The sequence below is a fragment of the Centruroides vittatus genome, unplaced genomic scaffold, assembly GCF_030686945.1.
Source record: "Centruroides vittatus isolate TY-2023 unplaced genomic scaffold, ASM3068694v2 contig_357, whole genome shotgun sequence".
Lineage (NCBI taxonomy): Eukaryota > Metazoa > Arthropoda > Arachnida > Scorpiones > Buthidae > Centruroides > Centruroides vittatus.
The window spans coordinates 3,450,023-3,468,454 of record NW_027122180.1 but is presented as its reverse complement, the minus strand read 5'-3'; the positions used below and the strand labels follow the sequence as shown (position 1 = coordinate 3,468,454).

The following is an 18,432-nucleotide window of genomic DNA, read 5'->3' as shown; positions in this document are numbered from 1 at the left end:
TGTAGATAAAATTATTAATTATTTTATATTTAGAAATTAGGAAAAAAAGCAAAGTTTAATCAAATCCAATATTCTAATTAAAAATTAATGAAATGAAAAATAAATATTTAAATTAGGATTTTTTAAAAAAATATCATAAAATTATATTATATAATAAAAATATAAATAAGCATAATCGATTTTCTTTATTGGTATTAGATCTATACGATTTAAAACAATTGAGGATGCTGTTTACCGTTAAGTGTATTTGTTTGATTTTTTTATATCATGATGTCAAGGTACTAACATTCTGAGTTAATATTATTTTTTTTATTATCGGATTATTATATACAGTTAAGAGAAAAATCTATAATAATATAATAATTTGTTTATTTTTAATTTCAATCATAAACATAAATTACACATTTAAATTTAAAATAAAAAGTTAAAATAAAAATATCTTATAAATGGATTATATACATTTATATTTTAATAATGTTGAATTATAATAAAAATATAAAGCGAGACTAACATTAAAAATCTTTTATTTATTAAGATAATAATTTTAAAATGAAAAAAATTGGATTTATTTTTAAATTTTAAACAGTAATAATCAATAATAATTTAAAAATTGTTATCGACTATTATTTATTAAATTATTCTTTATAGGTTTTATCTAGAGATTGTATATATGAAAGAATATACTGAATCAATTTTGATTGTTATAAATCTCAGTGAATATTAATTAAGTTGCATAAATGTGGAGGAAAAAAATGAAACAATAATTTTTTAGTGGCACATAATAAATCTCTATCTAAAAAAACCTTGATGAAAACAATATATTTTAATTTGTACTCACCCAAAGAATTATATTCGACTTTTTTTTTTAATGGGTGAGATTGTTAATTTATGGGGAATAGTGGAAAAAAATATAGAAAGATTATTAAAATTTTCTGGTTGAAAAAATTTTCTAGTTAATGAAGTTTCTCCATCACAGAAGTGATCATTTTCAACACGTTATAGTGAATCATATTAACTTCATATTTAAAAATTTCAATAGTTTATAACCAGAGTTTTTTTAATTAATTAATTACTATCTTGTTTTAAAAGCAAAAAATATAATTAAATTAATTTTTAATGTATAGAATTTTCTATTAAATAAAGTTTTTTCGTTCTTAAGTATAATTTTTATATTATTTAAAATATTTATTTAACACTAAAAATAAAACGTTAGTGTATATCTTAAATCATCAACTTTTAATGTGTTTGGTTTTTTATTATTTACTCTAAATTAAAAATATTAGTTATAACGGTAGAAAAATATTTTTAAAAGATTTTTCGTAACATAATTTTATTTTTATCTTATTTATTTTTTTCATCAGTTTGATGTTTGAGTTGAAAAAAAGCAAATAAATAAACTTTATTTCAGATTTTTTGTTCTTGAATGATGAGATATTTTTAAAAGGAAATAGCCATCTTTTATTTAATATATTTTTATTTTTGTTTCATAAATTGAATATTCCTAGAGATGCTAATTTAAATTTTATAAACTTATAAATCATTATTTTAAAAAAATTTTTAATGAAGCAAGAAAATGTAAAAAAAAATAAATTTTTATAAAAATCGATATAAATTTTGAATTTTTTAAAAAAGAAATTGATTAGGTAAATCAATTTTTATTTAGTCATGTAGAGTATATCGATATTAAATTTATTAAGTATTAAACGAGTAATGAATTTTAGTCATAAAGAGCAAAGTTGAAGATCTTTTGATATATATTAATCACGATATTAACAGATTTAATTTTTTGTAGTAATATTTTTACTATTGACTAAAGATGTATAATATTATATTTAAAATAAATATAAAAAGAAGTGAGAAGTTGAGAGTTTTAAAGAATAAAATCGAAAATATTTATAATTATGATTAACCTTAATTTATTGTAGGAGAACGCTTGTGTTTCGAACGGAGTGTGTATTGCATAGAGTAGGTTAGCGAGTATTTCTCGTCTTGATTCCAAGACAAAAATTGTAGATACTGCGCAGCCGGCAACGATGCTGCGGTACAAAGCGCCGAGAACGGTCACGCACCACGTGATAGAAGCCCTCATCGACTAGATAGCCCGGGCTATGCGCAGGCTCCCTGCATGAGGCGACATAGCGAAGGTCGCAGTTATCCTGACTTCAACTGACGACTTCTCTTTCCATCAGGTCGCCTAACCGGATCTATAAGGGGATAAAGGACTGCAGTATGACTTGGTCATTTTATCCTGCGTAGAAAAATTCCGAACTTTAAAAAGAGACGAACTTTGTTACACATATTTTCTAGTCGGTGCAACAAGCTACGACAACCAGCCATGAGACATTTGTGTGAACGTGTGCGGTGACGATGGCCGGACTGTGCTGTCTAATCGTGGGTACATTCCTCAGCATCTCTCTAGTCTTTCCTACTCAAGCTCTCCTGGAATTCGTCAGGATAGGTAAGTGCTTACTTCAGCTCTTGCGCTTCAATTATTTTATTCTATATTTTTATCATTGTTATGATGATTGTATAATAACTATGAGAAGGTGGATATTAATAAGCAATTTCAATTATTAGTTAATTACATATCGATACTGTTGTTATTAAAATTAGTAAATTTCAAAAATCTTATCATCACTCGTGTAATATTACAATTTACATCAAATTTTCTTCAATTTGTCCTGTTAGAGTTTTATATTAAATTTATAACTGCTTATTGATATAACAGATAACTATATTCTTCATAAACAAATATATAGGGAATCATTTTATATAGTAATTAATAACAATAGATTAACGTAGACACAGTCAGTTTAATTTTTATAATATTAAGATGATTATAAGCGTTTAAGTATCGTATTTAAAAATGTACATATGTTGTTAATTTTAACAAGAAATTTTGAAATTAATAATATATAATATACATAAAATTTTTTTCGGTTATGTAAATTAGGATATAGATAAATTAGAATAGTAATAATTTAGGGATAGTAATTTTTGTTTTATATTTTATAAAATTCTGAACAAAATGCCAAGCAATTGATTGATTACGACTGTGATTGTCTGAACACAATACTTTTACCAACAATATCGGATGATGCAGAGGATTCTTTCTGTTCACATTTTTTTTTTTTTTTTTTTTCGTTACAGACGATTCCATCAAAGGATTCACCTCTTATAAAAACCTATTTTAGTAATTGCTAATCAAACAGCAACTTTTATTTTAGCTTAATGATTAGTTTTTCGTGATGACAGTTAACTGTGATAAGAATAATTGTTTTTAATGCAATATATACATTTTTTTAAAATTATTTTTATTCTAAAATATTTTCATCCATAATCCCTAAATGGAATTCTATAAAATGCTTTTTTAAACTCAAAACTTTGTTTAAACAGACAACAGAAAATTTTTTAGAATTTGAATTCAATTTTTTCATATAAAATGGATTTAGTAAAATAACGTATTTCATGTTAAAAGTGCTGGTTTATCGTAAACTAATATAAAACCAGAAAGTTTTTGCAAGAAAAAGCGAAAGAGACATTCAAAAATATACTTAAAATCATAAAACTTTATTTTAACATTCAAGCTTTAACTGGTAAATATTCTCCTGTTAACAGGAAAACTTATTTTACTATGTAATATTCGTTTCGAAGACATATAGGCATGCTCATCGATAAAAAATGATACATTTTATATTGCTTTACAAAAGTTTTAAAGCTCACCTTAGTTAATTTTTTACGCTGTTTTAGAGTCGCACATAATAGACGTAAACACTATTAGAATTCCGATATCAATGAAGAAATTGAATGAGAAAAACATTCAACGTTGCTTTAATGTTAGATTCTATATAAAATGGTTGACATTCGCAGTAGTTTTCAAATTACTTGACTCTTCAGCTTAAGACACGAAGTAAAATATTTACCGACAGGGAACCGTTTGATGTAAGTATGAGACGACACATTCGATAGTCTAGGCCATAAACTCTAGTCTTAGTACAAGAGAGATGGTAAGTGGTGAAGCCATGATTGGAGGTAAATGTTCCCGGCTTCAACAAACTTTACTGCTTGGTATGATGGTGAATTTCGGGCTTAACAAACGACAATTCTGCCTCAGTGGAGAGATTAACCTCTTGCTTTCGTCATTGATATCGTTAAGTTTATAAAATAACAGTTTTACTGCTTAGATTTTGTTTCTTATTTTGTTGTAAATTCTCGAGTGTAGAAAGCTCTGTGGCTTTTTTAGATTGGAAATTAAGATACTAACGAAAGGTTATATTGTTTATGTGTATTTAACGTTAACTTATTTATTTTAAATAAAATTTTTAATATCATTACCTAAAATTTCCATTAAATTTTATCATAAATAATTAACAGAAGTATAAGAAATATTCATTTGTCTGGTAATGAAACAAAAATAATATTTATTTAAATACACGCATATATTTTACTATATTTTACATATAGTAAAATAAATTTGAGTAATAATTATAGATTCCGTGTTATTAAATTATTTTGATAAGTTAATAAACTTACATTTAAAACTATATATGAATTTTGATATATGAAAATTTATTCAAGTATTTGAATAAATAACAGAATATTTCTCCCGAATCAACATTAGAATCGTCTCAGTCTATTAAAATATAATTAATTAATTACGATACTAAACATTAAAATATCTTCGAATATTATAAGTTGAAATGCTTAGATTTTCAATATGTTTATATTTATAAATTCGGAAAGATTATTTACGAATTTATACGCATACTTCAAGTTTATTATCATAGCAAATTTGGTAGCTCTTACTCGAATCTAATTCAATTCTGGTATTGGTGATTTTAGATGTATAAAGTTTAATTACATACTGAAATTCGATTACTTAAGACCATTAAGTATAATTGTAAATGTGAAAAAGCATTCGAAGAATTCTGAAGAAATATTACATATTACGAAAGGCAAAAATGAGAGACTTTGCTGAAGTAGTTTATACTGTTAACACATGTAAATTACGAGACGGAGTTTATTGCATTTTAAATTAAATTTGTTTCGTATTAGCTTATTAAACATAAGTTGTAATTAAAATAATAATGATATTTTGTAAAATGTGGATTTGTAGAAAATTCTAGTTTTAAAAATACAGAAAAATTCTTAAAACGAAGATTTTAGATGCTATTTTTATTATGGATAATTAATAATGAAATAAAAAACATAATACTTATATAAATAGATAATAAATATAATATAAATATCGCTAACAAATCCTATTATATATGCAGTATGTTCAAAAATATACTTATGAACATAGGTGTTGTATGTTTATAAAGTAGAAAAATATTTATTCATGCTATCATTTGCGTATAAGCCTTAATAAAACATTTCAGTTAATTTAAATAGTGATATGTAACAAATATAATTTTAAAATATTAGAAATAAAACGAAAAACATGGGTTTAAAAATTATATTATGATACATAAACGGTTCTTTTCAAAAGTGGAAAGATTTTCAAGAATTTAAAATTTATAAGTTATATTTTCTGTTTTAGATTTCATATCTTAAAATCATGGTAATTTTGTTTTCATTCTAAGATATTTGTCAAGATAGATGTCAAAAATAAAAAAAAAAAACATTGATACGCGTTTCATTCTATGTTTCTAAGCATCAACCTGTTTACTTTTTTGCTTTATTGAGACGCGTGTGTAATGCAAAAAGCAGAAAAAGGTCATCTGAAACTTCAACATAAGAAAGATACAAGAAAAAGCAATTTTGATATAGGAGAGATACAAGAAATAGAAGCATTTCAGCCAAAGACTACGAAGAAACAAATTTAATAATAAATGAATATGTGATATCAACATCCATATCATAATGAATTTAGAGCAATAACTAATGTTGAAATTTTTAAATTGGAAAGTTAATTGAACTGATGTTGAGTACTACTATTGTCAATGTCTTTCAGAATCGAATCCGAAGTGCAGTCGAAGCAGTTTTCAAATTATAAACAGAAGACAATGCTTATTATATTATATGCAGATGTTTGTGAAATTACAGAGAAAGACAATATCAAATGAAGCTGCTGTGGATATAAATTTGAATACATTATTGGACAGATTTTAATAGATTCAACACGTCACGTATATCATTTAATATACAATCTGTATATATATATATATATACATACATACATACATATATATATAACTAAGGCAAATTTATTAGAAAATTTTATATAAAATTTTTTTAAAATTTATTAGAAAATTTTTCAATAAATTTGTTTTTTATTCGTTTCAATATCTTAGATAGAAATGATATCAAAATTCTCCTTACCGTATAGATAGATAATTAATAAAAAATTAAACAAATTGAAAACATTAAACATAAATAATAGCTTTAGATATGAAAGCAGTTCGTTTACCCAATCCAATTTAACAACATTAAAACTGCTTTTACGTATGTAGAAAATATAGAATTTATAAAAACAAAAATAAGTTCCATCTCCATAAAGTCTGGTAATTTAAAATTACAAAAATGTTTTAAAATATTGCTTTAAAAAAAGAAAACAAAATTTAAAATAAAATTATTTAAAGTGGATTATTATTGAAATATTTGTTTGTTTATATAAAAAAATATTACGACAAATTGATAATTGTTATAGTAAACTTTTAAAAAAATATTAAATATGTATATTTTAGTTATTTAAACAGGTGTAATTTATAATTTAATATATAAAATCAAGCGGTAAAATTTTCTTAAAAGTTGAATAGCAGTACAACATACAGTTGTTAGATTTCGATGACCTCTACAAATATAGTATTTCAAAATCTTTCTGGCAGAAACAAGTATCGTTTGATCAGCAGATATTGAAAATACTTCGAATATAAGTTCACGAATCACGTATAAGGTCACGAATCACGAAAAAACAATGATTATTTTTAAACATTTAAAGCCAATCAATAAGTACAGTACATCCATAAAGATTAGAAAAGATTCGCATATAATATTTTTAAAGAATATTTTCACTTTCTAGCATAATTCCAAATAAAAATATCAAGAATTAGATTTTCTTCACAGCACAAATATCGTAAAGATATTATAATTTAAAGTGTCGGTCGATAAGTAATCGAATATCAACATTATAGGCACGCTTTGCATATTAGTTGAAAATAAATTATGTATTCTGCATCAATATATATTATATTGAGTTTATTTAATTATAATAGCTAATATAATCAATAATAATATCATTTTGATGCGCTATTAAATAAAATCTTTATAAATTGATAACAAATCAATATATACTTGAAATGCTAAACGTTCGAATTTTTTTAAATTATAAAAAATATGCCTACGCCTATGATAAAAATATAAGAAGTGTATATAAATATATTATTGAAACCAGTATAAGAAAGTGTCAGATTTACAGAAAGAAAAATAGTAAAAAAAATAAAAATGACAGTAATCATCTCAATGATTATAGACAAAATAAATTGTCGTATTGTAATATTTATTATACTTCTCACTTGAGTTATTGTATAAAGAATGCCTGATATGATTACTAGGATATCACGAAAAAATACCCACATTTCCTATCACTAATCTATTCTTGACCCTTTGCGAATTTTGACGCACGCATCTCAAGTGATTGTCAGGATTAGTATAATGCTAGAAAAAGTACTCTTGGATATTCTATCTAAACATGCATTATTCACAATGCGTTACTCTTGTATTTATTATGTCTTAGGATGTATCTTGGCTCTTATTGGTTACTCTTCTAGATTGAGTTTCCTTAAGATATAATCGTCAATATGCATTACAAATTCTTTTTATTAATAAAGAATAATTCCCTTTTTAATAATTGATACATTTAGGAAGTACAAAAGACATTTATTGGCTTTTATTTAATGGAGTTTCAAAAATATTCAAGCAAAATTGTTTAAAGTTCATTAAGAATTTATTTACATTAAAATTATAATATATTATATACTAAATTTAAATTTTTTTTTACATATTTTATTATTAAGTACACAATAAAATTTTTTTATTGCATTACAATTTTAATCAAAGGCATTTTTTCCTTCAAATAGAATTAATTATTTTATGATAATAATAGTCTTTCGATAAAATGTAAAATTCTAATTTAAATTATCATTAAATTAATTATATTTATTTTTAAGTTAGTTCTCTCAAATATAAATCAAATAAATTAAGATTCCGACTCTTGATATCATGACCTAGTATTTTTGACTTAGAGGAAGCTAAGTGAAAATCTGTTCTCAGCCTGGAAATTGAATTTCCGTTTTATATCCAGTAAAAGCCAAAACGTTAATCTGGCGATACTTTTCCAACGACTTAGACAATGGATTTGGTAGAACGTGTTTAACGTTTATAGAAAGGAATGAAATTAGCCTTGTTTCAGATTTGACTACAGATGTGAATTTATGGCTCTATACCTAAATATCCCGTTAAAGATTAGTTTTATGCACATAATGTATGTAAAGAGAAGAGAGAATAAGAGTCCGTTAAGACGATACTTACCTGATATCAAAATGATTGAAGTGGCAACCGATAAAAGAAAAATTTGTATGTTTGCCAAGCAAAAACTAGGCCCATGGCTAGTAGCCTACGTATCGAAGAAATAGCAATTTTATAGAGAACGAATATAGATTTGTGGGTTTTTTATTAGTCAATATAAAGATATAGGTTACAGCTGAAGCGATGAGAAGATCTAATAAGAATCTATAAAAAAGATTATCCATGAAATCGCTCAATTTGTATGATATGAATTTTGCGGTTCTGATATAGGCTGATAGCCTCTAGTTTTCTATTATACTGTATTTTCTTACCGTTAAAAGTGTTTAATATGCTATTTAAACTTAACGAAATTTAGGAAATATGAGTCTATGATAACTCAAAATATAATTAGGATTTCATTCATTAATTCTATCAGAATTTGAATATTGAATAGATATAGGCCTAATATTAAAAATAATGTGTTCTGAAGTATAAATATTTAAATTATTTTAAAAATTCACTCTACTATCATCTCTTATCTTTAAAATTTTTTATTGTGTACTTAATAATAAAATATGTAAAAAAAAATTTAATTTTAGTATATAATATATTATAATTTTAATGTAAATAAGCTTGAATATTTTTCAATGGAAGCATATTTTCTGGAAATTTATAATTAGAGGAATATTAAACATTATAAATAATATAATAAACTGTTGGCTTTATTAAAAGCAATTTTAAAATTATTACGAAAAATTTATAAATTTTGTGGTATAATTATAATGATGTTACCTTCAGATCATGAGGTAAAACTAATAAGATTTATTTTATAAGAAAACTTCTAAACATATTCAACATAAGATATTCCATTAAATAAAACATCTTACGTTGATCTTAATTCAATATGATTAAAAATACTTGATATATTAAGTAAAGGTAGATCAATTATCGTAGGCGTAGATTAGTACAGGATTTTAATGAATTCTTTTCAGATATTTCTGATTGGAATTTTTATATGTATCGTTTTCCTTTACAAACAAGCAAAGAAAAGAATCACACGAAAGGAAAGCGTAAACACAAACATACAAAAGAAAAAACATTATTCTACAGAGGTTTATATCTTTATGAAAATTAGTAATTTTCTACGTTTTATAAGCAATTGCTTTTATATGATGGAGAAGAATTATTCATTTTTGAAGATAGCGCTACAAGAAGAAAACTAGGCTTGAAATTTTAAAGAAATGATAATAAACGAGATTTTAGAACAGAATTAAAAGTAGTTAAGCGCGAAGAATAATTTATATAAATTCGAAGTATAAAACATGAATTTAAAATAACAAATAATCACATGACTGTCGATAATAAGGGGTTACAGAAACATAAAGTTACAACGAGTAACGGCACGGCGTTCAAACATTAAACAAGAACGTCAGGATATATTTACAAACATAATTCGTCTACTAACTTGTTATGTAATAAAAGAATTAATGTAAGTTAAGATATATTGACTCTAGAAAATTACTTTAAAGATTCAAAGTTTTAAAATTAATTTTTGTTTATAGACCATTAGAATTTTCATTATTTATTTTTATCTTTTATAAAGAAGCGATAATAAATTCGTTCTATTCATTTCATTTTTATTAATAAAAATATTCTATTTTAACACAGTTCTATAAAAATATTAAAAATGTTATTAGGTTTATAAAATATGTATTGGAATCAGAATGCAATAGAACAAATTCGATAAAAATTTTCACCATATACTTCTATATCAAAATTGACTGAATATTTTGCTACTGAACTCTAACGCTATTTGACTCAATCTATCATTGTATTTCGAAAAGACAATTTTTGCCTGTCATTCAACGGTCTTTTATCAATAACTACAAAATATGCATGTACTTTTTAGACTCCTTTAAAATGTCCTTACTCTTTTTATATTCCTAGATAATTTGATTTTAAAAGCACTTTAACACATTTTTATCACGACAGAATGCTTTATTCAATGTAAAAATTTTATTTTAATAAGTTATTATTATATTATATTTAATTTGAATAATTAAATTCGTATACTATTTAAGATAATTTAAAATTATCTTTAAATTAAACATGATAAACTTTTAACATTAAACTTTTCAATTATGGATGCTTGAACGTAAGAAAGGATATTCAGAATTCTATAAACGTTGTTATAAAGTATTCATTTGAAGCACTTATTGCTCGGATACTTTAGTGGTGGTCTGGTCCTATAACAACTATAGACAACTTGGGTTAACTGTTAGAGGTTGTTTTAATTGTTATTGTAGGTTACTGTATTTCAACCATGGTTACAATTTGTGGCGACACTTTACATACTCAGAATAGGCAATCTTGTGATAATTACAACTCGTGTAACATTTGCTTAGTGCTTCTATTTACCTATTATGCTAAAATGCCAAATCCAACAGGTAAACGAAATTCTTCTCTGTATAAACGTGTACAGATTATTCAATTCATTCAAGTAATAGGATATTAAAAATTACGCGAAAGTTATTTAATATAATGGAATTATTAAAGTTTTAATTTATGTATAAGATTCTTCGCTTTTGATAAACGGAATTTTCATATAATTACACTAAATTGGAATACAATGATTTGATTTAAAATTACAACAAATATGTTTGCATGCCATTAACGACGCACCTGAGAATTTGCGAATTTATAAATGAATTTTATATAAACTTAATGCTACAGTGTTTATCACTTGTATGTAATAATAATTTTAGCACATAAAACTAATGAACTTTATAATCCTATAAATTTTCCTTAGTTTATATAATGTAAATTTCTATATAATTTACTGCAAACAGATTTTTAAAATGTTTATAATTCGTTAAAATGCTCTATAGAATAAATAAAACTAGAAACAAAAAGATTGATTGAAATACGACATAAAAAATAGCTTTATATTTATCTTGATCTATTTTTTTCATAAAAGCTTAAGAGAAAGATGTAGATCTGGAACATCGATAAATATACTGTAGTACTATACTGCGGTATTATTCAATTTGCTATCTTCGCGATTTATCATGTTTTATGACGAAAAAATAGATAAATTGGTAAAGATCACAAAATTAACTATTATAAATAAATAAAATAAGAAATATTTTGTCAAAATAGTGACAATTCAAACTGCACTTTGTTGATATACAATGTAGAAAAAAATGGCTGCTAAAAATTAATATTTTACATTCCTATCTAATAAAGTTATTATTGTTTATATAAAAAACAATTAAAATATATTTAATAAAATAATAATAATGGGGTTAAAATGGAAATGATTAAATAATAAATAAAACATAAATTTGTAAAGAATTTGATATTTAAATATTAATAAATTTTGTAAAATATACTGAAGTAATGTGCTTTAAAAGAAAAATTTTGATTATATTTAATGTAATGAAATTATTGAATATAGAATTTAAGTGATTACATTAAATTTAAATGATTATAAATAAATAATCTAATAAATTTATAAAATTTATTATTATTTAAATATAATAAATTGATTAAAGTTAATATAGTTAGAGTTTATAAAAAAAAACCGGATGAATACGTAGATTAAATTTAATGTAATAGTATCAATGAATATAGAACCTATGCGATTTTACGAGTTCTATTCAATAAAAAGAATCTTTTCTTATAAACCACAATAAACCTCGACTAGTTTATAAGAGAAGCCTCTTCGGGAAGAGGTGCCATTTTTCTTTACGTGAAAAATTTTTAAATTTATTTAGATTTTATCTTGTAGAGTATCGAAATTCAATTGATTTTAAATTAAAATATTTGCTAGTTGTATAATATATTTTAAATTATATAAGATTGTAAACGCCTAACTTATATATCTGATATTTTTAATTAGCTATTATTTTATTAATACTTTATTGATAAGAGCACATACATTATGGTAAAAAATAATGTATTATATAATAGTCTAAAATTATTATAACGAAAAAGTTTATACTTTAAAATGTTTTCTTAAAATATACTTTCTTAAAGCATAAATAAATCAAGTTTAAATTCATTTTTAGAGTTTTATTGTGATTAATTTAACATTTATTCGCGATCGAAGCATGAAAATCAATACAAATAGAAATTTTTCTTATTTTTCTTAACGTATGTCAATTATAAATTTGTCAGCGCTTTGATTAAAATTATTAAAACGAACAGAATTTTCTTATTTCTGTTATAAAAACTTGTTTATTTATTCAGTTTGTATTTCTTGGCTAATTAATAAGTGATATATATCTAGTAATTAATGATCTTTGCATTTTTATTTTTTAAATTAATGTTTATTATTTTATTTATAAAAGCAATATTTCAAGTTATAAATAATATATTTTCAATAAAGACGGAAAAAAATCATTAAAATTTATAGAATAAAATAATCTTTTCTGCAATTATATTTACTAGTTCAATTTGCAAAACTATTAATCGGATAAAAGATCAAAAAGCGAAAAGTAGAAAAAGAAAATTAAATTAAAATAGAAAATACATTTAAAGTAGTAAAACTTGTAAAAATCTATATTAGTTTATTAAATAGCAATTTTATTTATTTGTTTAAAAAAGATAATTTTTTATGCTATTGAAGTAGTAATGAAACAGTAACTCGCGTAGAATATTGGAAGACATGGAGAATAAAATTAGTTAAGAAAATAAACAAATCACAGTTAATTAAATTTTAAAATATTTACAGCACAAATTTACAATAAAATATACGAGTAAATCTTACCGAAAATATTATTACATTCAAAAGGAGATTTTACTCTCACATTTCGTCCTATTTAGAATGCACGTGTATATATATATATATATATACATCTAATACAATAATATTTATTTTTGAACGGAGTAGACATATCTGTTATCTCATGAGACATAAATAAGCCTTTGAAGAAAGAACTTAACTGAAATCGAATTTTATCTAATTGATCTATGATTTCAGCAATTTTCATTTTGAGTAGTCAACAGTATCTGACTGTAGTGCATGCTCCTAAAAGCAATTGAGTTAGGAAGCGACCTCAGATGGTACACGCAGTAGACAAATAGATTTCCCTACAGAGTGGATCAAGTTTGATACCAGAGTGTTTCATGATGTGTTACAAGAACAAGATTAAAGCTAGTATAGAAAATGAGAAAGTTGTGATGAGTAATTTTTCTTTAAACCTCTCCATTCCCTAATTTAATATCGGGATTTGCTAAACCAGATATGAAATTTTATTTCTTTCTCTTTTTATTATATTCCATTCTGAAATTGAAAATGAGTTTAGTGTAATTCTAGAAATTAACATAATCAAATATGGTAAAAACCATTAGAATAAATTTATTTTAAACTTTTTATAAAAACTTTTTTGGATATTATTGAATAGGAAAAGAACAAAAAGTAAAATTTTTATTATTATTATATATATATTAACTTTCTGATTTCTTACGATAAATGTCTGGCTATAAATATTGAATAATTTAAAAATTTTATACCAAAAAATTGATTCTTTAATGTATCTTTATGAATGATTATGGTATTAATCATGCATGTCTCACAACCATTAATGTTTGACATTCTCTGTCATCGTGAGCAAGGATATTAACTATTAATCTGAAATATTTTCGAAATTTAATAATACTTTAACGTCTAAAAATATCTAAAATGCATCGATACTAATATATCAAAAGCATTTTTTTCTACGATTATTAATATGCATACGTTCAGTTTATATAAGTAAAATTTGACAATTATATTGCGAACATTTTTTTTTCCTTCTTTTACATTCTTATAACAAAAAATTTAACGATTTAAATTTTTCTAATTCCAGGTGGTTTGTTCGAAAGTGACGAAAATGTTCGAGCTTTTGAAGATGCTGTAAATCGCATCAATTCAGATCGCTCTTTGCTGTCATGGTCACCGTTGACAGCAGTGGTTGAAATGGTGAAAGGAAATGACAGTTTTCGCGTAGCAAAAAGAGGTAAGATGAACATAACATAACACACTTCTTGTTTTAATCGAACAATTATCTGATTCTTTTCTTTCACTTTTAAATTTATGTCTTCCTGATATTTATAATAGACACTTGTTGTTGCCGCAATCCACATCGTAGGAAATAGGCACTTGGCTTTAGCTAACACAATTTAATTAAAGATTATTCACATATTTTTATATAAAAAAAATGCAATTAAGATAAATTTAAAAATCGATATATAAATAAACTTTGTTACGCAATATATACTTTTATTAAAAATATATTTTTTAAGTCTTACGAAGAATCGATGTATGCGAGTGTAATAATTCTGAAAACATATCTTCACTTTATAAATATTTAAATAAGATATGCATATTTGAAATAAGAAACCTACTTATAAAATATTGTTTTTACAAATTTTTTTCTTGTTTTTAAAAAATAACTTTCCCATTTAGAATTTTCTTAAAATACATATATGTGTACGAATAAGTTAAAAAAAACGTTTGAACTTTTAAAATTATATAACAAATTTGATTATTTTTATATCATACACTTTAAAGTAATTTAAATATGAAATGTATATTAAATTTCTTAACTTTTTTGTTTAATTAATGGTTGATTTAAACGTAATATAAAATTGTTTTCGTTTTGCATAAAACGATCGATAATTTTAATCAAAATTAATTATAAAATAACATTTAAAAATTAATAAAAATTTTAATTAAAACGATATATAATAATAATAATAATGAAGGAAACTTTTTATAAATATAAATGTAGAAATTCTATATTTTTGATGTTTTTAATTTCAGATTTTATACATTAATTTTTTTTAATACTTATTATATTGTAAACAAAATTGTTTACAAATATAATAAGCAAATATCATTTAAATTTGTTATATTTAGATTTAATTACTACAAATAAATCACTTAAGTAAATTAAATCATTGAATTGGAGATTCGAAATTTTGGGAAAATTAAGTTTATTATGAACGTTAAATTTGATAATTTAATTTTTGTAAAAAATTATTAATAAGTAATTTAATTAATAAAAAATTATTTAATTTACTATTAATAAAAATAAAATTTTAGAAAAAATAAAAATTTAAAACTAATGCATTTTATAAAGAAACTTTTTATTACATTAAAAGTAAATATAAACTAAAGGTTTTGATTTTATTGCTGGTAATGGAAGGATTTGAAGAGAAAAAGTCTAAGTTTTCTTGAAGAAAGTGTGTTTAATAAATAAATATATTTGTTTCTGTAGATACTAAATTTGCTATTAAATCCTTCAATGAATTAGTAATGAATGTTTCTGTTAAATAATTGACGTAAAATACAGCAGAGGTACGATGAGTTAGAAGACTTATCTGCAGCTTATATAACTTTTTCTTTTACAAAAAGTGCTGCATAATATAAACCACACCTATCTTTAGGAACAATAATACGATGAAACCACATCCCAAACTCGTTTACAAATTTCTATACATAAATTTTTTGAAAAATTCATTTTAAACAAATATTTTTCGACACTTACAAACGTACAAAATTAAAGCCTTGTTAATCTAAGAAATGAATAAAAGTGTTTATCACAAAATTTAAGTAAATAAATGATTATTCTAAAACAAATTTTACGCAAAACAATAAAGAAGAAGAGAGAAAAAAACCATAAAATTAGAACATTTGATTGCATTTCTAACATGTTGTTTTTCTTGAATACTTTTTACACAGAAGTGATAGTGAAGAATGTCGAGTTGAAAATGTCATCTTCAAAGCCTCGAGGATCCTTGAGGTGTGAAGACCCATAAAATAGCAAAAATAGTTTCAAAAAAAGTAATTCAATTCTACCACAAATCCATCTCCGTGGAAGGACGTTGTTGATCGAAACTTTACGCGTGGATAAAATACCTGTGAAACTATCATTAATACTGTAAATGCATTAGTTACATTTATAATAATCGCAGTAAAATTGTTTAAATTCTGTACTTCAAAAGAGGAACTTCCAAGCATTGCAGTCAAATTATAACATTTATGTATAACAGTTCTAAGTAAACATTTTAAACGTTCTCATTCCCTTTCGGATTCATAGCAATAATTCACATAGTTACGTATTACATTCTTAAAACTGTTAAAGTTTTGATAGTTGCCGCACTTAAATACCCATAAAAGACGAAACTCTTGTCAACTTCTTATCATAAAATAAAAATATTGTATAATAACTTTTAAACAGTGGTGAAAGTTTAATTGTTGATAACTTTTACTATATAATTTTACATTTTTTAAGTGAAACGAAGAAACTATTTTATCGATTATTCGAGTAGGATTGTTCACACAAAACATATAGAAATTAAAAAGGGCAGAAAAGTTGAAATGAAAAATTGATTTAAGTTAGTTTCCTTTTTTTGTTTTCTATGTCATTTAAAGCGAAAAATATCGAATTAAATAAAATTGAAAAGGATGAAAAAACACAAAATAATAGCTTTTACAACAAAAATATTTATAAATAACTTTGAAAAACAACTGCTTTTGTATATATAAATATATATTGAATTTTTTTGTTCATCTTTCTTTTACATCGTCAATGCCGAAATAACATCTTTGTCTTGGTTTACTTTGAATTTAGAAACGTGTTTTTAAGAAAGATTCAATTTTTATAAAGTGCATATTATTAAAAAATACGGTTTTCATACTTTTACTTTTTTGATAAATCAATATATTCTTAGAATATAAAATATGAATTTTTATAAAGAATGTTTAACTCTTACGGACAATGCTTACAAACGTACAACTAAAATGACTTTTTCAAATATTTTTTATACTTTGTTTTCTGAAAGAAATATTTCAAACGATTTCTTTTCTATTTTAGAAGATATTGTAATTAGTAATTAAATTAAAGCATTCGATCGTTTTTCTTAGTAGAATATCAATGTTGTTTAACTTTTTTGTTGAACTACTCATCGCCAGCTGCATCTTCATGAATTCGCTTATTAACAATGTAGCTTCTTATGCAGTTTTATTAAAATCTATATTTCTAATCTCATCCTTAATAATTTGTTTTTTAAACAGCCAAAAACAGAAATAATTTACATCTCTATCTTTTAAAATATTGTTTAATTTTTAAATTTTTTTTTTCAAATAATATTACTTAAAAATTGTATCATAATAATACACACTCGTAAGCTTATGAATAATTTTTTTGCCATTGTTCAATTTAAAAACACTTTATTAAAGCATGATAATATCCTAAAGCTGCATAAAATGATTTAAGTGTTTTTAGAGAGAAGAAAATCTTTTTTGAAAATAAATTTCATTTAAAAATATTTTAAAATACGTAAGCAGAATTTGATATGATTAAAATTATTATCTTAAAATCACAAAATGAAATGTGTTGAGAATAATTTACGAAACTTAATTAATTTTAATCATTCTTGTCGAAATAATAACAATTTATTTTTATTTTAAAATTTATTTTCTCCAAGTTATGACTTCTTAAAGTTGCTCAAGAACAATTCTATCATCAGATAATTGATAAAAATACATGTAAATCATAAATTTGAAGTGATAAAACATATAAAATCCATAGCATATATCGAATTTTTGTTACAAGTGTTTGATCGATTCTGTTTTCTTTGATGATTGGGAAGTTTCCTTTGATTTCATCTTTGTTATAATGATTGTTTGTTTTTGTCTTCTTTCTTACATCTATTCTGATAGATTCCATTATATCTTCTATACCAGTTTACTCAACACTTAGAAAGATTTGTTATCATAAAATTTTAATATTCACTTTTAAATAAAAAAAAAAGAAATTAACACATTATTGAATAATACATAAGCTTAAATAAATCATTTCCGTTTACAAACGTCTTAAATTTCTAGTTTATTTTAATAATTCAATAATTTTTTTATTTAAATATCAGGTAGAA

The 18,432-nt window shown here is 23.3% G+C and overlaps 1 protein-coding gene across 8 annotated transcripts in view; it reads left to right on the top strand.

Annotated features, from left to right (window-relative positions):
- The window catches only part of LOC136974841 (glutamate receptor ionotropic, kainate 2-like), a 71,044-nt gene that overhangs the window by 15,968 nt on the left and 36,644 nt on the right, over positions 1-18,432 (top strand). For 5 of the 8 annotated variants that reach the window (XR_010880709.1, XR_010880708.1, XM_067269803.1 and 2 more), the window contains exons 2-3: positions 1,926-2,458; positions 14,361-14,510. Coding sequence is in view for 6 of the 8 variants with exons in the window: in XM_067269803.1 (XP_067125904.1) it covers positions 2,368-2,458; positions 14,361-14,510 (241 nt within the window). In the remaining 2 variants the exon portion in view is untranslated. The remainder of the gene's footprint in view (positions 1-1,925; positions 2,459-14,360; positions 14,511-18,432) is intronic. The other 3 variants (XM_067269804.1, XM_067269805.1, XM_067269806.1) reach the window with 1 other exon arrangement.